The 26,167-nt window shown below is 41.9% G+C and overlaps 1 protein-coding gene across 8 annotated transcripts in view; it reads left to right on the top strand.

Moving 5' to 3' along the window:
• Positions 1-26,167, top strand: part of LMNTD1 (lamin tail domain containing 1) — a 303,586-nt gene that overhangs the window by 225,415 nt on the left and 52,004 nt on the right. For all 8 annotated transcript variants that reach the window (XM_032767274.2, XM_032767279.2, XM_032767275.2 and 5 more), the window contains 6 exons: positions 7,105-7,220; positions 10,785-11,011; positions 14,556-14,769; positions 23,047-23,233; positions 24,264-24,383; positions 25,670-25,887. In XM_032767274.2, the coding sequence (XP_032623165.1) occupies positions 7,105-7,220; positions 10,785-11,011; positions 14,556-14,769; positions 23,047-23,233; positions 24,264-24,383; positions 25,670-25,887 (1,082 nt within the window). The remainder of the gene's footprint in view (positions 1-7,104; positions 7,221-10,784; positions 11,012-14,555; positions 14,770-23,046; positions 23,234-24,263; positions 24,384-25,669; positions 25,888-26,167) is intronic.

Genomic DNA, 26,167 nt, shown 5'->3' with positions numbered 1-26,167 from the left:
CGAAATGAGTCTCACCTGTCTCAAGCTTTTTCCCCTTATTCATACATTAGTAATAAAGAAACCTTGTTAAGTAAGCAATTTCAAGCAAGAGGTTCCTTCTGATTATTGATTAACTAGGTGTGAGTTCTTCCAGAACTTGCAGCCTTGAGACCTCAGTAGACATTCCTGGGGCATATCCTAGTCTTTGAAAACGCATGTATCAGCAATTTTAACTCAATTCTTATCAGGAAGGATGCGGGGTCTGGCTGCCCTGCTTCAGCCAGGACTTTGGTCTTTAAAAAGATATTGAACTTTATAAAGCATCAGGGTACATTAAGGGTTAAATGCTAAATACCACAGCCAAGTAACACTTGTTACCTGTGTCTGGCAAAAAGTGTTTCTCAGTTTTGCTCCTTCGAATGAAAGATTCAGATGGCTTTTTAGTGGTGTTACTTAAAACCAACACAAAACAAAAACCAATTTATCTTAAACCCACAAAACAGAGTTATACAAGTCAGGAGTGTTGGCCTAGGTCCCAAACACTCCACATACTTACACAATAGATCTATGCACACACAGGGAGATACAAGCATACTCTTCTGCTTAACATCCCTTACACTGTTTTTATTTTTACACAGCTGTACATAGATTACATTTCTATACATTTAGGTCAGGTAAGTTCTGATAGAAACCCCTTATGTTCTTTTAGCAAATTTGACTAAATTGTTCAGGCAAACGATTCAAAGCAGATCGTCTTTCTGTCTGGCTTATTTAACACATTCCTTTGGAAAAGGATCCATTTTTCCTTCAGAATGGCTGCAAAGAAACCAAGAATTCTTTTTCTAAAACATTTTTCTTTGTTAACATTTTTACAAGGTTTGACTGCTTAGTTCCCTTCATCCTCTGCAGAGTTAACTTCTCACACTCTTTCCTTAACTCACTTTCTTATCTCCCCAAATGACACCTTCATCAACTCAGATTTCACCATTCCAAGTATTGTTCCAGCATCTGAATTCCCCATGCCTGTACATACTTACTCTTTTCCTTATTCCTGCCACTGTGCTCCTCAGGGCTCCTCACTTGTTTTCCAATCTCTTTATCTGTTGCCTGCCTGCCTGTCTGGGCCTGATCCTGCTTTCCTTGCTGAACTGCCCCTTCCCATGGGCACAGGCTGTGTCCCACTAACCATTTAGCAAGGAGGGTGGGCTCCTCAACTAGCCCCCACTCGTCCTAGTCCCTTTTCTTTGTTCCCTTTCTCTCTTGTTCCTCTGGGGTGGTCATTCTGCCAGCTAGGTAGCGACCCTTTCTGACAGAAGGAGCAGGTTCTTCGCTATTGTTTACTGTGTTATACTCTTATCAGTTCAGATCTGTTACCTGCACACAATAGGGCACCCACCTTTTCTCAGTTCCTAGGGCTCCAGGCAAAAAGCACCCAATTTTACCCCTCCGTGGGCTCCAGGCTCTACTCCTCCATGGGCTCTGGGCTCTACCCTTTCTCTGTGGATTCAGAGCAAACACTCCTTTCTCTTTGGACTTAGGGCTCAACTCTTTGCAGGTTTACAGGGTCTTTTACCAGTGACAGAGCCTTATACAGTAATATCCTACATAACCTCTATTTCTTAATCACCACCAAAAACAGACTGCACATGCTACACATACAGTGCTCACCACTCCCAGTAAGACAGATGAATTTTTCCTGATGGCCAGTCAGAATCAGTTCCATCTGGGTGACTCCAGTTTCTGCACAGTGTCATTGACAGAGTAAGGTCTGGCAGCTCTGGGCTTTGGGACTGTGTCCTGGAGTTGGTTCCCTGTCTCTGGATATAATTTCTCAACTCGAGCAGGCAATCAGCCTGAGTTCTGAGTCCCAGTAACAGAATGTATCCGTAAATTAACTCACGAACTGCGACACGGGAAATTGTAGGGAGCGACCCCACCCCGCCATCTTTTACCTCCTATTGCAATGGACAAACTACACACTGTTTGTACCATCCATCTCCTTCCTCTCCACCACTCCTCATTGAGGCCTCCAAATTCTGTTACCTGGGGTTCTGTCAACCCAAAGCTCTTGGTAACTTTACTCTGTGTGAGGAGGTGTCAGGAAATAAATCAGGGGAAACACGGCTGTCCAACCGATAGATGGCTAGCACAAACAGGACAACACAAGAGTGCTTTCACTTAAAGCTAAACTTTACTTAGTCTCAAGCACTTACACACGTCCACAACAAGTTAGTAAAACACCCCCAACCCTTGATAATTACCAAAGCTGAGTGTGGCTTTGAAGTGATACAGCGGCAGCCTGTCTGCCGCTGGGGAACAGAAGATGCATCCAGAGGGAGAGGCCAGTCCCGAAACGAGTCTCACCTGTCTCAAGCTTTTTCCCCTTATTTATATATTAGTAATTAAAGAAACCTTGTTAAGTAAGCAGTTTCAAGCAAGCGGTTCCTTCTGATTATTGATTAACCAGGTGTGGGTTCTTCCAGAACTTGCAGCCTTGAGACCTCAATAGACATTCTTGGGGCATATCCTAGTCTTTGAAAACGCATGTATCAGCAATTTTAACTCAATTCTTATCAGGAAGGACTCAGGGACAAGCTACCCTTTCAGTGGCACCCTAAACCCCCCTCCCCTCCTGTCTTGGTCAAGCTGAGACTTGCTTTTAAAGCTTGCTGACTAGGCTGTCTTTAATAATAAGCCGTAGTGGTTTCAGGCACTTTACTTGTTTGCCAAAGTCTCCCCATACACTTCTGGAGCACCTGGAATTGGCCACTGTCAGAAGACCGGATACTGGGCTAGATGGACCTTTGGTGTGATAGAGTATGGCTGTTCTTATGAAAATATAGAGTTTAAATAACTATTTTCAAACAAATTATTATTTGGAATGAATGCATTAAGAAATTGCTTTTTTTTTTATCTTCCCATTCATTTCATACTAGATTACCTTTGCATTTCAAAATTGTTCAAGTATCAAATACTTTGTTCTTTGCCTGGTAATAATACTCATATTAAAAATAAGATGATGCTTTAAGGTTAATTAAAGTTAATGGAAAACAATCTACATTGATATACTATGCCTCTTTAATTAAAGGTCTGGAGATGTAATTTTTATTTTTCCCTTGATAGGTTTGCAGATAGATTCCCTTCTTGAAAGGTGCAGAATCTCAGAAATGAAGAGCTTTGGGTTTTTTACAGGGTGGGCTTTATCAATAGGGAGAATTGTCCAGATAACATCTGAGGATTGTACAGTGAAACTCAGGAGCAGTGGGGAAGAGGATAGGTGGGGTTAAAGGTGTTATTAAGCCACTTTTGCCCAGTATCTGGGCCAGTATTTTTAGCAGAGATGGGGCAAAATGGAAGTCGTCTAACTGAAGTGGGTCTCTCTTCTGGTATGCTGATGTTTCAGTACAATTACAACCAAGTTATGAAGACAGAAGTTTTCATGGATTCCAGTTTAATCCATGTGTACACATACTCATATAATTAACTCTTTAGTTGCTAGATTAAACTCTGTGAAAAGGCACAGTTAAAAAAAATTCAACCCAGTATTTTCAAGAGCAGTAAATGGGGTCCTGTTGGGTAACCCAATTATTTGGAACCTCTGCTCATGACATGGATAAGAAAATTTAGCATGGGTGACCCTTGCAGAAATAATACACAATCAGCAGCATTTTCAGTCCTGAATCCATTGTCAAGCTTCCCAATGTCACGAATCCTGGGGTTTTCCCAAATCACTCACAGTGTTGGTGGAGTTTAAGAGGTAAATGAGTAGAATTTCAGCTCTGCAACACCTGTTGCAACGACATAGGTGTCACACAGACGGGGCACTGGAACAGTTTGTACAGTGGGGGTGCTGAGCACCATTGAATCAAACTGTAAACCCTATATATGAGGGAAACCACTTCAAGCCAGGGGGTGCAGCAGCACCCCTAGTTCCAGCACCTATGCACACAGATAGAACACTTCATAGCCTTTTAAATAAATGAATACCTTTGAGTGAGCCACATAGTCTACTTCTTTGTAAAATACTTGTAACTAGAATTGGAAATATATTGTCCTGTGAAAGCCGGCCATCAGCAGAGAAATCCAACTGCCAGTGGTGCAAAGCTGGTTTGAAAGTTTCATAGGTTCCTGCAATAGCGAGTATTGTGAACCGGGCTGACTTGTTAAACTTTGAAGGCTGAGCCAGTGGTGGCCCAGGATGACTCCTCCTTCAGGAAGAGGAGTGTGCCCTGGTGGCAGCAGTGTAGGGACAGGTTCTTTGCAGACATGCTGTCATCCTGTTGAGGAAGGAGTGGTGGAAAAATCCTTAGGCAATGAAACCAATGGAAACATTCTCAGGGCTGACTCTTCCTGAGACTACCCCTGTTAACTCAATTTTGTTGATCTAAATGACTAAGATAAGTATGAACAATGGACCTTTTTTTTTTTTAAATTAAATTATAAATGGCATCATTCCTGTCAGAACTTTCTTTAGAGTAGCTTGATAAATTGACCTTAGACATGAAATTCATGACCCCAGACAGTATTTAGGAGTTTGATTACAGTATTTAGTTTATTCCTTGTGCTTGTTTCTATGACTAACGGTTTGGTGTTTGTAATATTTTTAACCTCAGCTAATCCTGTTAGTGCGTTTATTGTGGTGTTTTTGGATTTTATGTTGTCAAACTTCCACTATTAGTCCCCCAACACTGGTTAAAGGTCAGTTTTATTACTGAGTTGCTTGTTTATTTTCAAAATATTGTACATTGCAAAGCTAGATCTACCAAATTTAGCTTAACTGTACATTTGCAGGGCCTGATTCTTCTGACATACACTGATTTTGCTGTGGTAGAAATCAATAAACCTCAATAGAGCTACTCCTTATTTACTCCAGAGCGTGAAGAGAAACAGACCCATAATTTCTAATAGCAGATATACAAGCTAGTGCAATTCCAGATTTTTCTCAGAAATTATGCAACTGTCATGTTCTCGGATATCAGCTTTTTTTAAGTGAAAATGTTCTGGATGTGACGGGGTCCTAAAAGTATTACTAATGGGATCATGTGTCAAGAATTCATGATTATTAGCGAAACCAAACATGATTGCTCATTATCCCTATACTGTGTGTACAGACTTAATATAGAGCCTCTTGCACATCATCATCATAACTTATTTAATTGACTTTCATAAGTCAATCAGTTACACTGTCGGTGTTCCAGATGTTTGGAAGGTATTTTCACTCTAAAATAAATACTGACAATAAAAAAATAGGGCTCATTAAAAAAAAAAGTCAACATTTGCTCATACTTACTGCACAGTGGTAGCTGAAATGCCACAGTTATTTCCTATACAAAGTACAAGGAAATGCTGTGCAGTGATCCCTACCACTGGTCACCAGCCAGGACCTTCTGCACCAAAGCACAGACCTCTACCACTTGAACTAAGGAAGTGTAAAGCAATAGTAGATCATTATCCCCTGTCTAGACTAGCCACTAGAGATGGTCATGATACACACGCTGCTGTATCTCAGCTATGGTGATGGAACCGAGAAAAAGAGGAGCTAATGCCGCTGCAATGGAAATATTGTGGGGGCTCTGTCCCTGTGTAAACTTGCACATGCCTGGGAATGGGGGCAGAGGTGAGAGCAGGACCCAGAGGGGCTAGAGTGGCCATCACAGGAGCTAGGATCAGGCTGGGAAGCAGGGAGTGGGACACAGAGGGGCTGGAATGGGCCTGGGAGCTGCTGGAGCCACTGGGACCTTCCTTCTCAGCCACAGGCCAGTTTCTTCAATCTTCTTCTCCTCCTACTTCCCTGATGTATCTCAGTACCTCCCCTCACTCCCCCCTCTGATACTTCCGCTCCCTCCATTCACAGGGAGCTTCCTGGTAACTCTTGATAAATGTTGGCTCCCAGTGACCACCACTGTAGGTCAAAGTGTGTTGAATGTTATATTTTCAGGCTGACACACCACCATAGAGATCAGTTGTGCCTGATAGACACTGGCCTATGTTGGGCATGACATAAAGCCTACCTGTCCACAGTGTGCTCCTAGAAGTTCCTGCCATGCAGGGGAAGCACAATGTTCTTACCTCTGTTCAGAGGCTGCAGAATACTTTCCCAGTCAGTAAGATCACTGGCACATATCCTTCTCCAGAAGTGACCAACACATAATTTAATAACACATGGAAAAAACCTTCTGTAATGCATTTATCCAATTGTGCATAAGGTGTATCTATTCTATTCTATAGAAGTTCTTATACTGCGCTCATCACTGTCGTATGTGAGCACCTTCCCATAGGACATTAAGTGATGCGACTAACCTCTGTCCCCTCAGGTTTGTTCCCTCACAAGGGCGGCCCCAGGCACCAGCACAGCAAGCGCATGCCTAGGGCAGCAAGCCTTGGGGGGTGGCATACTTGCGAGAGGTCCACCAGTCCTGTGGCCTCAGCGGCGGGTACGCCGAAGGTGCGGGACTGGCAGATCACCCACAGAAACGTCAAATCTGTGTGACTGCTGTGCTTGGGGCAGCAAAAAACATACAGATGCCGCTGTTCCCTCATCCTCTCCCCATGGGGCAAATTGTATGTGCAGTGGTGAGTTTTATTTTGTTAGGTTTTTTTTTTTAATGTACACACTGCTAACTTTGTGTGTGTGTGAGTAAGTACCTCCCTCCTGACTGCTGAAGCAATCAGCTTATACTCTGAAATATGATACTTTTACCTTTCATGCATCATGTTTAACTAGAGCTGTTATTATTGATTATAAAATGATCCAGCTGCTACTTAAAATGCAAAATTAAATAGAGTCTAAGTAATGAACACTAATGCCTTGGAGACCGATTGCGAATGGCTGAATTTAAGACTTAATGAGTATATGAACCACGACATTGTTAAGTATTGCATTTCAGTGGTAGAGAAAGACATCCTTGTGTACAATTTATAAATGTAGATCAGATAGTTATGTTTGTAAAACATTTGGGGATCCTTTGGGTTGGAAGGTTAAATATAATGATCTTATTATTGTATTGGGATACGTTTAATATATTTAAGATTTCATATGTGAGGGCTATTATATATCTATCTATATAACAGAACTACCAACTTCAAATATATTAACTGCCTCATTTCATGCTTTTTCTCTCTCAGGAATTACAAGATCTTTTTCTAGCCAAGATGAAAGCCCTGGAGGCTGTTGAGGAGAAAAATATTTCCCTGCAAAATGAGATCAGTTTACTTAAAAGCACGTTTGGAGGAGAAAAAGGGTAGGAACATTAACTAAGCAAAGGCTATTTAATGACTACATATACTCCAGCTTTGTTGAACAAAACTTTTTAAACCTTCTTTGTAATTGCAGCCCTTCTTTGTAACTGTAACTTCTTTAGTGACTTGTATGGTAACCAAAGAACATGACCATCATCATAGCTCTTAGTCCTTCATCAAAGTGCCGCAGATATAAGAGATTGAATTCTCAGGGGACAGAATGGCACAGTTGTAGTGACACTATTTATTTAAAGAAATGCCAGATGGTAGAACACTTGTTTACATTGTTATACAAGGAGCCAATAAAAGTTTAGGAGTGTAAATGCAGACATGCCCCTTGATTAACATCTCTAAAACTTACCTCTGTAGAGTCACTTATATTTTGCCATAAGCCTCCTACCTTTGAGGATCTGGACATTAGCTACTACCTACTTTTGGTTACCTTTGGTGCATTTTTACTTCAGGAGTACATATGAGCCTGTAAGACAGACTTTGTATCTGGATCTAAACATTCCCCAAGGCCTGATTCAAAAATTTGATAAGAAAACTTCATGCTGCAGGTGTTCTCTTTTTGGGAGGAGTAATGAAAAGTTCCAAACAACACACATCTTGGCTGCCTTCTGTAATACAGACAGATTGCTTTGGTCACAACGTGCTGTTTGTTTATTTCGAGTATCCTGTAGTAGAGTCAGTCAGCACATTCTACATCTTAAGTGCTGATGAAGCATGATGGATATTTTAATATCCTCCCACATAATCCAGTAGTAAGACCAGAGAAGCTTTGTCTGGACAAAGGATTCCATTATATGGTTCTAAGCCTAACACTGTAATGCCTCAGCCCTGTAGATGGTATTCACTGCCACAGAGGTTTCTTTACTAGCTAGCAGAATAAGAAGGGTTGTCAGTCTTTGTGCAAATTTTCTGTGAGCATTTTGGGCCAAATTCTGCTCTCAGTTGCACCTGTGCAAGCCCCTGAGTAACCTTACTGAAGGTATTGGAATTACTTTGGATTTACACCAGTATTGCTGAGATGTAGACAGTAGATCATTAATATCACTTTGAAACTCTTCAGTTTTATATATGTGCAAGCGGTGTTTGTAAAACGAATGACCTGAGCAAGTGGATCAACTCTAGCCAAATGAAACCCAGATGCTTTCCCTTTTATGGAAGGCAACCCTTTTCCTGAAAGTCACATCACATCAGCCTCAGCTGGGTTGGCGTGAGCAAAAAGGTTTTCACTGGGCTATTTATACACACACGCTTTTTTCTTCCCATGTAGTTTTCAACAGATGCAACCATACTGTAAGATTTCAAACTTAGATATTTCTTTTGAAACTTCTATGTGTTAGAATGTCACATGATTCCTAGAGCTACTTACACACATTCTGCTGTCTGTTACATTGGTGTAAATCTGGTGTAACCCTGCAGATGTCAGTGAAGTTTCTCAGGATTTACACTTGCAAAAATGAGAAGAGAATTTTGCCCACTGTCTTTAAGCTGATTGGTTCTTTGGGAGAGGTGTATAAGGGCATATGCTATATATTGCTGTGCTGTATGTTAACAGTGAGGGCTAGACTGTAGCTGTGATACCACAGCTTTGCCTAAGGGGTGGTGCAGAGCAGCACTGCCTCAGGAAAAGCATCAGAGTGTGCTTCAGAAAGGCATAGTTTTTTGCTTAGGCTACACAAAAGGGGTGTGCACCTTACACCAGCTATTATGTTAGTGTAAAATGCTAACCTCACTTCCTTTCTTCCTTGTACCCTTTTTGGCATCCCAATTAGGGGTGGGTGAATAACTGGTTTTTCAGTTTGTTGGCAGTTATGAAAAATTAACGAGATGGGAATAAGTTTGGGTTGAACCAAAGGTGAAACAAATGTGAAAAATTTCAGCCAAAAAAAAAAAATTATTTTGGGTCAAACCAAACTGTGACGACTCCTGATTTCCTCCAATGTATGTGAGAGCAGTGTGACAGAGTATTGGGAATGTGTGTTTGTCCAGATAAAAATTCCACTTGTTTTGTGGACATTTTTTGTAACTATAACCATCATTGTGAATGAGATCATCCATTATGTAGCAGGAACTTGACATGCAGTTGGGAAGCTATGCCTGGAAAAGTATGACAGAGCAACGAAGGACGATCAACACTGAATGGCTCTGCCCTGGTTAAACAGTGAGGATGCTACTGGCAGGGCCAATGACTTTGAATGGACTCTCTACACAGAAATATGCCTGGCGTGAAAGGGCTGGAATCCCTCCTTCTCCCCTCTCTGTCTAAATCCATGCTTAGGAGAGCTGCAGTTTCTCCACCTTATAAAAAAAGACTATCACTGTTTTGAAGGTAGCTGTTTCCTAAACAAAGGAAGGCCTTTCACTGCCCAAAACAGATGACCCAAAAGGAGGAGCAGAGCCAGAATGGACTTAGCTTCCCCTAAGGACTTGGACCAAACCCAAAAGGGGTAGATGAGACTGGGGGGAGGGGGGGGGATTGTAACCAGGAGCTGTTGTTTTCCATGGATCTATAACTCTTTTGTGCTTTTTAAGAGTAAAGTGTGTGTGTGTAAGAAATTCCTTTGCTAAGCTTATTTCCTTCTTTACTGCCCTGGTGTCCCTGAAGGGGTTAAGCAGAAACCAGAGCACCCATCACCATTCTGGAGGGGAATGTGTCTCTAGGTACATCTACACTGCAATAAAATATCCATGTGGCATGGCCACAGCTGGCCCAGATCAGCTGACTTGGGCTTGTGGGGCTAAAATTTGTAGATGTTCGGGCTCGGACTGGAGCCCAAGCTCTGAAACCTGGTGCGGGGCCTGGGTCTCAGAACCTGGAGTTCAGCCCAAGTCTCAATGTCTACATTACAATTTTTAGCCCCTCAGCCTAAACCCTCTAAGCCAAAGTCAGTTAACCTGGGCTCTGAGAGTCATTGCCATGTTTTTTATTGCAGTATAGAGATATCCTAGTTGACTTGGGGCTCAGGAGGGCTGTGGAAGTAGTTCTCAGGTCTAGGCAGGAGGATCCTGGGGTACTGCTGCCCAGGAAGGGTGTCAGACACATGGTCTGTACTTGGCAGTATGCCTGAGACCCAGAGCTAGGCACAGTGGCCAGTCACTACCCAGTTCCCAGGAGCTTAGCATCACATGGGATTCAGTGGTTGGATCCCATTACAACTGATTGGTCTCCATCCAGAGAGTGGGATTGTGACAGCAGAATTGGCCCCAAGGTGTACTAGATATGTCAGATGTATGATCATATTGCCCTGAATGGGAGGGTTGTGCTTCCTGGATGTTTTGGATAATTTATGCAACATTAAAGAGGATATAAAAGTCAAGAAATAATTGTAACAATAAGCAGCTAGTAGTAATCATCTTGAAAGGAGGGCTGGATGGATGTTATTCTATTGGTTGATATTGAGGTTTCCTGGGCCTATACCAGATTCTGCCCTAGTTTACATCCCATCCAGCCCCATGGAAGTAAATGAGGTTGTACAATATGTACATTGGCCCTGAGCAGAGAATGTGTTTTCCATGGACTCATTGTGAATGAACATAATTTTGCTGTTTTAATACAGAACGGAGGCAACCCATTTCAATTTGGCACCTAACCTGTCATACTCTGGTCACTCCCCTGTTACCTCAACTCCCATCATAGATGCATCACCCCAGCCTTCAGAGAACGTGCTCTCACCACAATCACTTCAGCCTGCTTCTGCAGCTACTATGATAAATGGAATCACAGCAGCACCCAAACTGGCCAAATCTGCCAGAGCAGATCCGACTACACAAAAGAGAGTTTTAGGTAAGCCTTCAAAAACTCTTCTGTAACTCATATCCAGGACAGAAGATTTCAGCACTTTATATGCTTTTATTCCCCAATATTTCAACTGTGCCCCATGATGATTTCTTACTGTGGTTGGAGAGATTTCCCTGCATGCATTGCAGCTATTAGAACTTTCAAACTAAGCAGTCTGTATCCCTGCCTCTGACTGTGATTAATCAACTGTTCATAATTACAGGGATGGCTGACGGCATCTTGAAATTGTGGAGAATATTACTGTTTTATCTGAGCTGAGTACCTTTCTTCCCTGCCATTTCAATACAATTACATCCAACTTACAAAATATTTGTGGTTTACTTTATTACATGGTTTAGTTTTGCCTGTGTAAACTAGAACAAGCTGTGTTTTAACAATGCTAAGAGACTTGTGCTATAGCCTTAAAAGGATTCATTCAAGAACAGGTGGCTTGTCCAGAGAAGGCAGTTTAGGCACAGGCAACCCTGCTTTTTATTATGACAGAGGTTCTCTCTGCACTACAGTTAGAACCATATTTGGGAATCCAGTTACAACATAGTTGTTCCCAGACATGTTTTCACACTCTTTGGTTTTACCTGTGGTGACTAGAACAAGCCATGTTACAATCATGTTAAGGGAATTGTAATATAGTCCTGCAAGTATGGGGTAATGCATGGCTCTGAAAATGCAGTTATAGCTACAGCTGGTCAAAAATTGGAATTTCTATCCAGTGGGGAAATTCTAATATTTTGACATCGTTTTAAGTCTAAATTGGGACAAGAAGTTGAAATACCGACGTTTTTCATGGAACAACCAATTCTGTAAATGTTAAGACATTTCATTTTCACTAAAATGTTTTAACAGTCCTGAATCTAAACATTTCATTTTGGTTTGTCAAAATAAATCAAAATGTTTTTGTTTGGCTTGGTTTGATATTGAACTACACCTGGCTGAGATGCTACAGTGCCTCCTGGGAGTTGTGGTTCAGGTACCTAATGTTCCCATTGTCCTCTATGAATCAGGGTTCTCAGCCAGGCTATATCTCTCATGGTGAATGTAGGACTCCCATGATGCCTGGTGACAGGTCAACAAGAGGGGAGACAGCTGTGCCTCAAGGGAGATGTAGTCCAACCAGGGAGCCTAGCCCATAGGAAAAAATGGGGGTATGAGGCACCCAAACTATAACTGCCTTAGAGTACTGTGGCCATTTAGGCAGATGCAGATTAATGTCAAACTGACCTGAAATGAAGTGTTTTAATTCAGTGTGGCAATCCAAAATGTTTCAGTTTGGGTTGACCTGAAACCAAAACAAATTGCTTTGATTTTCCCAATGAAAAAAATTAATAAGTTTCAGCAAGTTCAAAATTTTTCTGTGGAAAAAAATGTTTGATGAAAAATTCTGGACCAGCTCTAGTTATGACTCCTTGTCTGTTCTGGGCTGGTCACCATGACTTAAATAGCTATTCCAGATCCTCCACCTTCTCAGTGTATTTGCGAGCTGCACATTTTACATAAAGTCAGATTGTGCGCTGCCCTTGCTCAGCCACACCAAGGGTCAAGGGAAGCACAAGAAGCCTCCTTCTACGAATGTGGCATAACAGTGGTCCCAGCTATGCTCATTCTTGTTGCCCCAAGGGAGGTGAGAGTGGGTAGGGAGGCTCCAAGGCCGTCGCCCAGCCCAGCCACCACACTAGCTTACAGAGCAGAGCCAGCGTGCTGGGGAAAGCAGTCTATGTTAGCCTAATGGTTGATTCAAATGAACTCCCTGTTCACAGAGTGCAGCATGAGGGAAGACTGTCTGACCCTGGGGCAGTGCCCCCATCGTCCTCAGGGAGGGCGCAACTCTGCATCCTCCCACACTTAGGGCGTGTGGCTAGGTACCTCAGTTTAGGCTATGAATCCCATTGGATTTCAGTGGGATTTGAGTGCCTAACTCCCTTAGGCCCCTTTTAAAACCCCAGCCTTAGCCTATACTATTCAGTAACACAGAAAAAGCCGCCATCAATGTGATCCAAGAAACAAACTGACTTACTAACACATCACTAAAAGCCATCTTCAACACAGTCTGCTCATTCTGCTGCTATCCTTTCTGCTGCCACTCTGAATATTTGATCTAACAGAGACTCTAGCAAGCACTGAGCAACAGAATCCAAGAACTCATCTAGCTTCCTGATTACGGAGCCCATTGGCCTTTGCCCCATTTCTTCTCCAGCAAAATTCTTTTGTGCCTCCTAGTTAGACCCATCCTCTGCAAAATTCACACTCAGTTAAGCTGCACACCTGCCATGGTTTTCTGTTTAGGCCACTGTGCTGTAGCTTTTACCCTCCTTATTGCTCATATGTTATTACATTTGGCTGCAACTAACTCTTCACTTGCCAAGACGAGGAGACCTGTTTCATTGCCCAGCTATTGGAACTGCTGGTTCATTTGAACCCTACCACAGAGAGCCTCGAGGGAGGGTACTACAAACAAGATATTGAAATGGGGGCCTGCACTGTGTCACTGCTTTGGTATAATGCACTGTAAGATGGGAAAATAGAAATTCAAACATCTTGTTTTTACAATCAGAAAATGCCATTGGAAAAAGCAAATCAGCATGCCTGATTGGAGCCAGCATTCCTAATACAATGGGGAAGCTAATTCGTGCAACATTATTACTCTCACTGGCACAGTAATTTTGCCAAATCAAGAAGGGTTTGAGTTTTAGTCATCTAAGGGACAGATCTCATGAGTACAGAGCACCTCCTCTCAGGTAATAAAAGCCTTTAACTCCCATGGAAATCAATGAGAGTTGAGGCTGCTCAGCACCTGATAAGATCTGCATAGGGATAGTCCACCTGGCAGGGGATCCTCAATGCATCTCTTTGGGATCCTGAACTCAGGGAGTTCTGAAAAGCAGCACTGAGTCACAAGCCCTGACAGGATCTGGGGGGAAGCTGATTTTTTATGAGACTTCGGTGGCAGACCAGGGGATCTCTTTGTGAGAGAAGGGTTCACCAGCAGCATTCACTTCTCCCCTGCCCCAGATCCTAAAGTCTCAGCGAGTGTGAGGGTGCACAGGTGGTGCATGGACACACATTTTGGGGTCTTTTGCACAGACAGTGAAAAGAAAAGTCCAAAGAGGATGAGAGGATATTATCACATTCATTCTGTAAGCGGAAGAGAGGCTCAATATGTTCAGTACCAACTCACAGCTGATGCTGCACCTTATAGTAGCACTGAAATTGCAGGATGACATTTATACTGCCAATGGCATAATTTATTGTTTTTTAGCTACCCAAGATAATTTCTCCGTGGTAATAAATTGACATGTCACAAACAAAATATTCACTTTGCCAGCTGTGTTCCATTTTATAGCCATAGGTTTAAAGCTTCCTGTGAAAGGTTCATTGGGCACCGTTTTACATTAACAACTCAAGGAGGGGAAGGAAATGAGATTATGCAATTTTTGTTACAAAAATAAAAGATGAAAAATATTGGGTTCTTTTTTATTTGGTCATTTTGTATCTTTTAATCACTCCTTGTCTGTCTCTCTTATTCGTTCAACAGCTCAGGGCAGCACTAATACTGAGTCACCAAAGTGGTCCTGTTCTAGGTCTAGCTCCCTCAGCCTTGACACAAATACATTAGGACAAGGTCAGGACTATTTCAGCTCTTTGTTTGTTGACTCGAAGAAGAATGCCCAACATCCCAGACCCTTGGAGAGACAGGGAAGGACACTGTCAGCAGCTGAAGACTACATCTCTTCTGCAGCCAGGCACAGGTGCTGTGTTAAGCCATCAGAAGTCTAAAGACTTCATTTGTTTTAGCAGTAGGACTCTGTCATTGTGTTTTTCTGGGGAACTTCCTTTCAGTTTATTTCTGAAGGGCCGAGATGGTGTGCCTTTACAGCCCTCTGTAATATCTCCATTAGGTAAACAGTAAGACAGCACTTGGTGAAAGGCCAAGCAATTATTCACAAGACATGGGAGAATGTCAAAAGTTTGAAGACTTTGTAATGGGTTGGGTCACCGAGACCCCCTTGGGACTGCTACTTGATGTGCTGGGACAACCTCTGAGCCCATTTTCCCTGGCAGCTTGGGACTTCAGTGCCCTGCCTGGTTGTGCTAGACACGCTAGCCTGCTAAAAACACAGACCCAGGTCTGAACCAAGTCCCCCAAAAGCTGCAGGCTTAACTGAAAACAGCTGAAGAAATGCGCTTGTCTCTAACACTCAGATACCCAGTTCCCACTGGGATCCAAACCCCAGATAAATCCATCTTACTCTGTATAAAGCTTATACAGGATAAACTCATTAATTATCCGCTCTGTATAACATGGAGAGAGAGTGATGTACAGCTGTTTGCTCCCCCAGGTATTATTTGCTCTGGGTTAATTAATAAGTAAAAAGATATGTTATTAAATATAAAAAGTAGGATTTAAGTGGTTCCAATAACAGAGCGAAGTAAGTTACCAAGCAAAATAAAATAAAACATGCAAGTCTAAGCCTAATACAGTAGGAAACTAAATGCAGGTAAATCTCACCCTCAGAGATGTTCCAATAAGCTTCTTTAACAGATTAGACTCTTTCCTACTCTGAGTCCAGCAACCACTCAGACCTCCATAGTTGCTGTCCTTTGTTCCAGTTTCTTTCAGGCATTTCTTTTGGGTGGAGAGGCTATCTTTTGTCTGAAGACAAAATGGAGAGGCTTCCAGGGCCTTTTATATTCTCTCTCTTGTTCAACATCACAGCCACAAGATGGGGTTTCTAGCCACCTGGGCAAGTCACATGTTTATGAATGATTCAGCTTTTTGCAGGCCAACACCATTGTTTACATGTTAGTTTGAATGTTCCCAGGAAAGCTCAGATGTAGATTGGCATCTCCTAAAGTCCATTGTTAGTTAAGTATTCCCAATTACTTGAATAACCCCTTCACACTATGTTGACCAAATCTGTATTATGTGCTTCCAACAGCAAACACTTTAAATACAAGCATAGAGCCAACTCTCATAACTTCAGATCTAAAAATGATACATGCATACAAATAGCATGAATATATTCAGCAGATCATAACCTTTGCAAAGATATGTTACATGGGATATCTAGCATAAAACATATTCCAGTAATGTCATATTTACACTCATAAGCATATTTCTATAAAGCATTATGGGCTGCAACATCACAGGTTTGCGTAAGATAAGTCACCAAAAGTGTAGAGGTCAGACTCAGTCCTGCATAGCAGCTGCCCCTGGGGTGGAATTCACCCTAGGTATCATGACCTACAGGTTTTGAAACCACATCTGCAGGGCTCCTAAGGGGTCATCACACTCCGACCCTCCACCTGGTGGTTTATTGGCATCAGCTAGAATCAGGACTCCTTGAAGCCTACTTCAATTAGGAGGCTCCACCATGGGTCCTGAGTGGTGAAATACCAGATCTCCTGATTGTCTCATTCCCCCTACTTAAGCCAGGAGGAACAGGAAGTCATCTGTACAACTGGGCTCCACCCTGCTTTGGACTGCTTAGCCAGTACTGCCTGCTCTTGTGTCCTGGTACTCACCTCCTGATTTCTTGATCCATCCTGATTTATCATATCTTACTCATGTTCCCTGACCTCATCATCTGACCTTCTGGTTCTGGCTGGTGTGGGGACCAGGCCCTATACTAACCACTAGGCCCATCTGCCTACTCTACATCTCTAATGTTGGGGGAGTAAAGCAATTATATTCACCATCCTTATTTCAGAGTTTTGTTGCAAGAGGGTCACTAAAACTCTGGTTAGTGCTCTGGAGGGGCCCTTCTGGTGGAGGCTGCCCAGAAAAGGAACTGAAACTCTCCATCTCCTGGCTGGTTTGACCCCATTCTCTCTTGGGCTTGACCTGCTCATTTTTGGTAGCCATGAATGGAGCTGGGGTTGCAGGTGGCTTGTGGGGAGTCCCACAGTTTGAGTTGGACCAGCAGAACCTGAGGTAACCCAGGGAATAACTGAGCCCTAGATGGTTAGCCAAGGCTAGTCCAAATTTATCCAAACCTACTGAGAGCCATATCATAAAATATATTGGCCCCAGGGATAAACTTGTTATCCCAATTGTGACAAAGTTCCTCCTCCACCTTGGTGGGTCCTGCACTTATTGGCAGATTTGTTCACCTCAGTGATCTTCCCTTCTTGTGGAATCCACAGTCTGAGTCAGCTCCTCCTGTGTCTGATCAGGAGTTGGGAGGTTTGGGGGGAACCCAGGCCCGCCCTCTACTCCGGGTTCCAGCCCAGGGCCCTGTGGATCGCAGCTGTCTATAGTGCCTCCTGTAACAGTTGCAGGACAGCTACAACTCCCTGGGCTACTTCCCCATGGCCTCCTCCAAACACCTTCTTTATCCTCACCACAGGACCTTCCTCCTGGTGTCTGATAATGCTTGTCCTCCTCAATCCTCCAGCAGTACACTCTCTCACTCTCAGCTCCTTGCCTTCTTGCTCCCAGCTCCTCACACACGCTCCTTCTCCTCTGGCTCCTCCCTGCCTGACTGGAGTGAGCTCCTTTTTAAACCCAGGTGCCCTGATTAGCCTGCCTTGATTGGCTGCAGGTGTTCTAATTAAAGTAGCTATCTCTACTGCCTTCTAGAAAGATCTTAATTGGCTCCAGGTGCCTTGATTAACCTGGAGCAACTGCCATTTGGTTACCAGGGTACTAGGGATTTGTTTAGCCTGGGGCTAACATACCTGTTTCTCAGTACTTTACTGTAGCCATCTGGCCTTGCCCAATCACACAATATATTTTCCATCTCTAATTTAGAATCTTAGATATTAGAGATGGGAAAGACCTATTGGGCCAGATCTTCAGTTGATGTAAATTGTCTCAGCTCCATCAGCTGCACTGGAGTTAGGACAAGTGACACCAGCTGAGGATCTGCCCCATTAGGTCCAGTGCATCCCATACCCATGTGGATTGTCCCATACAGTATATTTACTAGTGTTTTGCCCAGTACAGGTCATGTTTGAGACCCAGACATCTTAATGTTAGGAAGCTTTTCCTGATATTCAGCCTAAATTTTCCTCTTTCTAATTTCATCCCGTTGCTTTTAGTTGAACCTCCTTGTATCAGCCTAAATAATTCTTCTGCCTTCTTGAACTTCCCAGCCCTCAAGCATATCTGCTCTATTACCATGTCTCCCTGTCCCCTTGGTGATTCACTAGCTAAACCATATATATTTAACTCTTTAATCTTTTCTCAGAAATCAATCCCGCCAGTCCCTGAATCCATTTTCTCTGAACCTTTCTAGAATACCTTCCAAAATGTCAATATTTTTCTGCTAAGTGCCCAGAAATGAACACGGGGTGCCTGATTCAGATCTCACTTACACCAACATAAATCAAGAGCAACTTCTTTCTAGTCAGTGGAGTTATACTCATGTATGGAAGAGGAGAATCAGGATCAATATTGCAGGTGGTTCCTCCACAGAGCTGTCCAAAGAGAATCTATTACCTCCTTGCTCCCTACTTTGCATATGCAGCCACAATTGGAACAGATTTTTTTTCCCCCTGCAGTGTCACATTCCCCTACAGTGTCAAATTAACTATCCTTATTCTAGCCTTTCAGCCCTACTGCTTTCCAGGCTTTTCCCTGCCATTGCATTTTATGTTTTTGATTATTTCACCCCTTTGTGTTACTTCCTCTTTCAGATCATAAGTGAACATGTTCCATGAGATGGGACCTGACACCATCCTATAGGAGACCCCCCCACACAAAACACGCAAGACACTTCCTCATGGTTTATCATTGTTTGTTTACAGTCTCTCAGCCAGTTCATGTGACAATATTTATTCTCAAGACAATAGGAACTAATACTCTGAGAAGATTCTATAACAAATGCTTTATTCAATTCCAAATCTATGTTATCTGCTGCTTTCCCTTCCTCGTTAATTTTATAATGCTTGCAATTTTATAGACATTTCTCTATCAGATAAGGTCTTCATAAATCCATGGCACTTACTGCTTGTGTTTCTATAACTAGACCTGTGTAATTCAGGACATTACATGTTTAGCTATGAAAAAATATCTTTGAAGGCCAGTTAGAAAGCTGAAATTGTTTCCAGAATTCTACAGCATTTCCAAATCCTGAGATATGCCCTACTGTTTGACTGGGCAAGGGCAGGAAAAGTCGAGCCAAATGCAGAAAGATAAGAGCTTATCTTCTCCTTCATGAATTTCCTTGTATTGTGAGAACTGTTTTCTAGTGGGAGATTATCACATCTCGTCTCACACAGAAAGCAGGAGAAATCATTAGTTCTGCTAATCGTAGAAGATAAAGAGTAAAATGTGGTAACGGTTTGCTTTGTGTGTTGTTAAATTTGTTTAATGCATGAAATAGGCAATTTTTAAAAAATTCTCATTTGATTAATTACTGACCATCGTGGCACTCAACTGCAACAGCACACCAAGTCCCTTTTGAGCACACCCACATTCAATTTTAGAAATACACTCACTCTCAATGCCCACTTATATAATGGGGCTGCCTGATCCAGCAAGGGACTAGACTTGGTGACCCAAGAAGTCCCACCAATCCTATGTCCCTATGTTCCTATCAATTTGATGTTCCCATCAAGTAAAATTATTCTGCAATGCATAATCATAACTCCAGCCTGTTGATTTATAATTGTGTTATATAACATATTATGAATAGACATGAAATGGGATGTATATGCATTTCAATAGTATTTCTATATAGCTGTGTTTAGTGGTGTATATTTTTTGATGGAAGACACAGTGTCACTAATATTATTTAGTACACAGAAATTTCGTAGAAGTTTGTGTTTTTGATAAAACTATTTTAATCAGCAGTGTGATTTTATAATTTTTAATTCACTTAAAATTCGTTTGCTGTGTGGTATGCGACAATGCTAAGATTGTAATTTTACGGTTGCACTTATTACTAAATTATTAAATAATGGAGAGGTGGAAGGTTGGAGCTGAGGCTGTGCACTGCAATGAGATTTTCAGATGTTTTTAATGTATGCAGCTAAGGTGGTAGTATTGTTGAACCAAAAGTGTTGTATAATGACAATAGTGGCCTAATGTTTGGAGACTGGGATTGTGTTGGATCTGAACGTTGTCTTTTAACTATTTCCTTGCTGTTCAAACTTGAGCAACCTTACCTCTAAATCAGGTAAGTTTTTGTGTGTTTTATTGAATGTAAGAAAAATGGAGTTGAAGCACTCTAAACAATGTAAATCATCAATATCTATTTTGCAGTAAGTACATCTGCATACACTAATTAGGACTGGACAAAACCAAATCCGGATTGCCAGTCCTCTAAACTTTAAAGCAATTTGGATCTGGATCAAAACTTCTTATCTCAGACCCATATCTGACACTAATATATACAGGGTACACCTCTACCCCGATATAATGTGACCCGATATAACATGAATTTGGATATAACGCAGTAAAGCTGTGCTCCTGGGGGGGCTGCGCACTCCAGTGGATCAAAGCAAGTTCGGTATAACACAGTTTCACCTAAAACACAGTAAGATTTTTTGGCTCCTGAGGACAGCATTATATCGGGGTAGATATAATGGTATTTTGCAATCCTAGACAAATTTCAATATTTATACTGCCTCCCCCAGTCCATTTCTACCCCGTTCCGCACCTAGAGCTAAATTCACTGGCAAATAAATATATAGGCCTTTATTTGCATCCATGTAAATAAACCTTTCATCCTATATTTCTCCTGTCATAGTAATTGTGCCAACATCAATTTTTCTTTTCAAACATTAAGACTTCTGGGCTTAGAAAAAGGTGGGATGTTTTCTATTAAAGGGATACTGTTAAGTTAAAAATAGAAGGCCAGATCCTCCAGTGAGCTGGAAGCTTTGTATTGGCATATCACCCAACTATTCCATTTCCTAACCCCCGCTTCTTCATTTGTCACTATTCTTGTGTCAGAAAGGCCTCCATCAGATTCTGAGCCCACTCCTATCCTATTTACCCTTCCTATACCTCCAAGTTCCTTGTCTAGAAACAAGTCTTCCTCAAGCACCTGATACCAACTGGTACCCATGTTCCTTATGATACACCTAATACTTTTTGCCCCTGGTCTCTATTTCCAAATCCTACCCTTAACATCTGTCCTTCAGTTCCCCATTTCTTACCATACCTCCAGCACACAGCCAGTCCACATGTCCCTCTTGATTCTCCTGCCCAACTTCATATTTCTGTCCCACTTCCTGCCTAGTCCAGATTGTCGCTCTGCCACTGGCCTGCTCAAAACTCCCTTTTTTGGTGGGCGGTGGGCTACCCCATAGGTCCTGGTATCCAGGATTTTCTTTTGTTTCTTCACATGGCCCCAGTTTCCTCCAGAAGCAGCATCTCTTTGATGGAATGGGAGGCATTTCTAGCAAATTTTCTCATGGGGGAGGCAATATGGCTTATCCTTCTTATCCTCATGTTGCAACTGAAGTCTTCTTGGCCACACAACTTGTCATCATCTACACCTGTGCCAAGTGTGAGAACACAGGGAACATCTTCTCATTCTGTGTTTGTACAGCCCTTATCACAATGGTCCATGATTAGGACTCCTAGGCACTATGGTTATACAACTAAATAATAACGATGAATGGTACCAGACCAGAAGGGAAGCATTTTACACTAGCTTTGCATCAGTTTAAATCATGATTCACAGTGCAAGGTACCATAGAGAATCAGGCTTTTTTTTTCCTTTGGGAAGCTCCATAAAGGACTCCCGCTGCTGATGGGAGGAGCAAACAGACTTGTATGCATGTTCTCTGCCCAGAGAGAGAAGGGACTTAACAGAGGGCCCAATGATGCAGCAAAAGGAAAGGAAGGGAGGGTTTCCTACATGATGCGTAGCACAGAATTGTGCTCAGTAAGCATGTATTCTTAGTTTCTGTTGGGGCAGATCAGGGACAGCTCTCTCCCCCCCCTCCGCCTTCATATCTGCCACTAGGTGCTGCAGACTGCAGGCAGCCTTGCAGTAATGTGTAGCATGAATGAATTTTTGGGTGGGTGAGTGAGTGGTTTTTGCCACTCACCAATTATTATTTTGCCAGCTTACACAGACCCATGTCTATCTGTGCTGTAAGGCCAGGCTTGAATACAGGCACAAGCACCTACATATTAGACTTATCAGCAAAACAGAAGAAGGCATGCATAGCCAGGGCAGAGACATTACACAGACAGGAGACACAGACAAGACATTACAACAAGGGCTAAACAATTCACTAAATCACAGTGAATGTCACATGGAAAATTGGATGATTCCTCAGACTTCTTTCACAACTTGTCTGATAAGACCAGTAATGAGCATTATAGTCCAGAACTGTGTTTTAAAAAAGAGCTTTCTTGACATGTAAGTTGCTTAGAAGAGGAACGCTCCAGAGAGAAATTTATTTTCCAGTGCTTGCCGAAGATAAAGTGTTCGTCTGCTCACTCAAGGAGTTCCTCTGCTTCCTGCAGATAAATCACAGACCCTTGTTTGCTCCATGTCTGAAATGAAAGAGATGTTTTAACATGGTGTCTCTTGGACATTGGTTACTGGTACAGCTTCCCTTTCCTCCACAAAGGAATATAAAAATGAGGAACAGATGGAAATCAAGAAAGGAGAAAGAAAAGGAGGGAGAAAATACATAAATGAAGTCAATGACTGAGATTTTCAAAACTGACAAGGGGATTTAGCCACACAACTCCCATGAATTTTAATGGCTAGATTGTGTGGTCAGCCTTAAAAATATTAACTGACATACATTTTGAAAATACAAATAGCAAACTGTAATGATGATTCCTTTTTTTTTAAAGTACCAATTAATTTCTGATGGTAATACAGACCCAAAAATATGTAAGATAGCTAGTATATGTTGATATATGTAAAGCATATAACTGAGTTTTTCAGATGAAAGGTTCTATGTAAAGTGCAGATTATTACTATTGTAAATAGTCTGCATACAGTATGTTTATTATACAGACATTGGGGCAGGCTGTTATAGTTAAAGGCATGTGTATTTCATTTGTGAAATGCTTTTAAACCTTTGATTCTACTTTTATTATTTAGTGCTATTGGCAACTTAAAAATTGCAGAAGTTCATTCAGGTGGTCATTTTGTGAAGATCCTTAACTGTTCCCCTGATAAAGAGGAGGGCATTGGGGAGTATACACTCCAGCAAAATGTCAACGGCCATCCAGTAACAGTATTCAAATTCCCACCGAGGATCAGAATGAAGGCCAATTCTACTGTAACCGTGAGTACAGAGGAGGAATATCCAAATGAACACCGAGCAGATAGCTAAGAATTTACCTTCCATAACTCAGCTGCTCCTTATCCACTGTAATGCAAGGTCAAAATTTCAATCTTAAAATGCTTGAAGTCAGACTCATAAATCCATATTTTCAGAAGTCTGAGCACTCACAAATTCCGCTGAACTCAATGGGAGCTGCTAGAGCTCAACACCTTTGAAAATCAGGGCAGTTTTATTTAGGTGCCTAAATGTGGGTTTAGGAGCCCAACTTTCAAAATTCTGCAGAAAGTTGGAAGATTCTGACCTGATATCATGAAGAATCTTCCCCATTTCCCACTCTCCCCTCTAAGCATTGCTTCTGTAAGATCTCTCCATACTGCAACATAATTTTCAATATAAAGAAATTGGTCTGAACTGAAACCCTGGATCTGAAGGTCAATTCTTTAGAATGCTGCTTGCAAAAGTAAGATAGGATCATTTTACACAAGAAAAATGTTTTCATCATGGTTCCTGTTGCTGCTACGATTGTGATCAAGGCCACAACAGTGCAATAATTACATCCAGTTTGCAGAGCGTGATGCAGAGATGTTGTTAACATCTATATAAAACTAAAGGAGAAAAAATTACTGTTGCCCAACTGGAACTGTCTGTTCCCACACTGGGAGGCTCCAGAATAAATCGTGGACTGGGATAGTAAAGGTCTCGGTTGCAGGCCTATTAAAATACCCAGAATAAATAAAAAGAAATCACCTATTGTTAATCTGGCCCTCAGTAATATTGGCTAAAAATCCCCCAAAACCTAATATTAGTGCCTGAAAAATATGCCCTCATAATTATCTCTATTAATCCACTAGAGCAGGTCTTCATGACAATAAGTGTAACCAAGCCATTGCTACAGATCTTGAAATGCAGTTCCTTCAGCTTTGATTTTATGGAGAAAAGTCTTGAGAGAGGGAAACCTGCTGCTTCACACTTCATAAACATCCAAGGACCATCCTCTCTATATCTGATTGCTTCCTTTGGATTGTTGCAGGTATGGACAGCAGATGCTAAAGTGCCTCATAAACCTCCATCAGATTTCCTTTGGAAGGAGCAAGTTAGGTTTCAAACAGGCCCAGAGTGCACTACCATTCTTTGTGAACCTAATGGTCAGGTGAGTGTTCTGATTCTTATAAGCTGTTTGTCATGTAATTAATAAAATTGCTAAATTCTTCTACTCATCCTTCTTAAAGGATGGCTGGATGTAAGGATAATTGTAAAGAGTAGCAATGGCATGCAGAGTTTTGGCAAGCAAATAATCCCAGAAAGTGCTAATGAGCAGGAGTACTGGTATGTGGGGTCTTGAAGCTTAACAAACCCAATGTTCTGGGTACATTGAATATGTAGCATTGAATACTTGTGCTTTGCAAGTGTGATTGGACAAGGGCTTTCCCCCAGTGTCACCCACTCCATACCTTTTTGAAGTCTGGACTTGACTATATAGTGCTAGATCCTGTTGACAGTAATGAGTCTATTCATGTGCTTAAAGGTAAACGAGCATAAGTGCTTAGCAGGATCAGGACCACAGTACTGAGCACTTTGCAGGATTGAGCCCATGAGCCCTAACTGAGCAAATTACATAATGTGGGTAAATCCTGGCTGTGAACCTTGCTTGAGTTTACAAGTTAATTTCTGAGACCTTGAGGACTAAAGGAAGGGGCTAGATAGATAGCCTGGCAGTATGAAGGTCTACTATGCATAGAACAGGTACAACATGGGTCCCGGCAGTGCAAGTTTTCTTCAGACCTGGGCTTAGGCTCAGGCTGGAGTCCACGTTCTGGGACCCAGCAATGAAACAGCCCCACAGCCCGAGCCCCATGAGCCCGAGTTGGCTGGCATGGGCTAGTTGCAGGTTTTTCTTTGCTGTGTAGACATATCCTAAAAGTAATCTAGTGACAATGATTTTTTGGCCATTTCTAGCCTGAACCAGATTTGAACCAGTGACCTGGAGACCAATTTCCTCAAACTATCCAGTCTCCCTTATACAGTATTAATCTAATTTACTTGATACAATCTGTTTTTATTCAGACTTTTATACTGGTTTCCCCTCTCTTCTTCCTTAGTTTGGCCAAACTTGCCATTGCATTCATAATATGTCTGTTTAATTTAAGTCAAGCAGTTGAATTGCAAAGCTGTTACATTATGAATCCACCCTATAATTTTAAGAACTGAAAATGGATTTTAAAGATCAAATCAATGGCTGTGATTTGGTGCCTTGCCATTATTCTCTGACTCACACCCTTGAATATAGACAGCTTGAATAGATCATAAAACCTTTACCTCCTATGCCTCCTCACCTCTTTCCTCCCCCATCCCCGCACACACTATTCCTTGTGTAACAGAAACAATAAACTTGATGGTTAAATGAAGTAACTGAATGAGTGGTGTTTTTTTCTTCAGGCTGTTGTTTGGTACACACCTATTCACTGTAACAGAAAGCAAGGATGGAAAGAGCAAGAAGATGATGAATACCTTAAGAGCAGCAAAAAGTCAATTATACCATCAAAAATGCAAAGAGAGGAATGGAAAAAGGAACCAGAGTCTGTGATAATTGATACAGAACAGGAAGGGGGTGTCCAAGGTCGAACAGAGGAAAGAGGACCGGTTTTCATTAAAAGGTAACCATCCAGCTATTGACTGTACTCCATCATTATAATATAGCACTATTCCTGGCTGGCTGTGGAAGTAAAGTTTTTAAAATGAGCATCTTGCAAAGAAAGTTGTTACTAGGTTTCAGTGAAATGGGCAGGATAAAATAAGAACTGACTTGAACCTTCAAACAAAATCCAAACCAAACTTTATTTTAGTTTCCATGCAAGAGAGCAACAGTCTCAGTCAATGAAGTAATGGGACATTTTGCAAGAAAACCTGAGTTCATTATATATTATTCACTCACTG

This window comes from Chelonoidis abingdonii, chromosome 1 (genome assembly GCF_003597395.2).
Source record: "Chelonoidis abingdonii isolate Lonesome George chromosome 1, CheloAbing_2.0, whole genome shotgun sequence".
In the NCBI taxonomy this organism is placed as follows: Eukaryota; Metazoa; Chordata; order Testudines; family Testudinidae; genus Chelonoidis; species Chelonoidis abingdonii.
The sequence above is the reverse complement of the archived record's forward strand: the minus strand, read 5'-3'. Positions and strand labels throughout refer to the sequence as shown.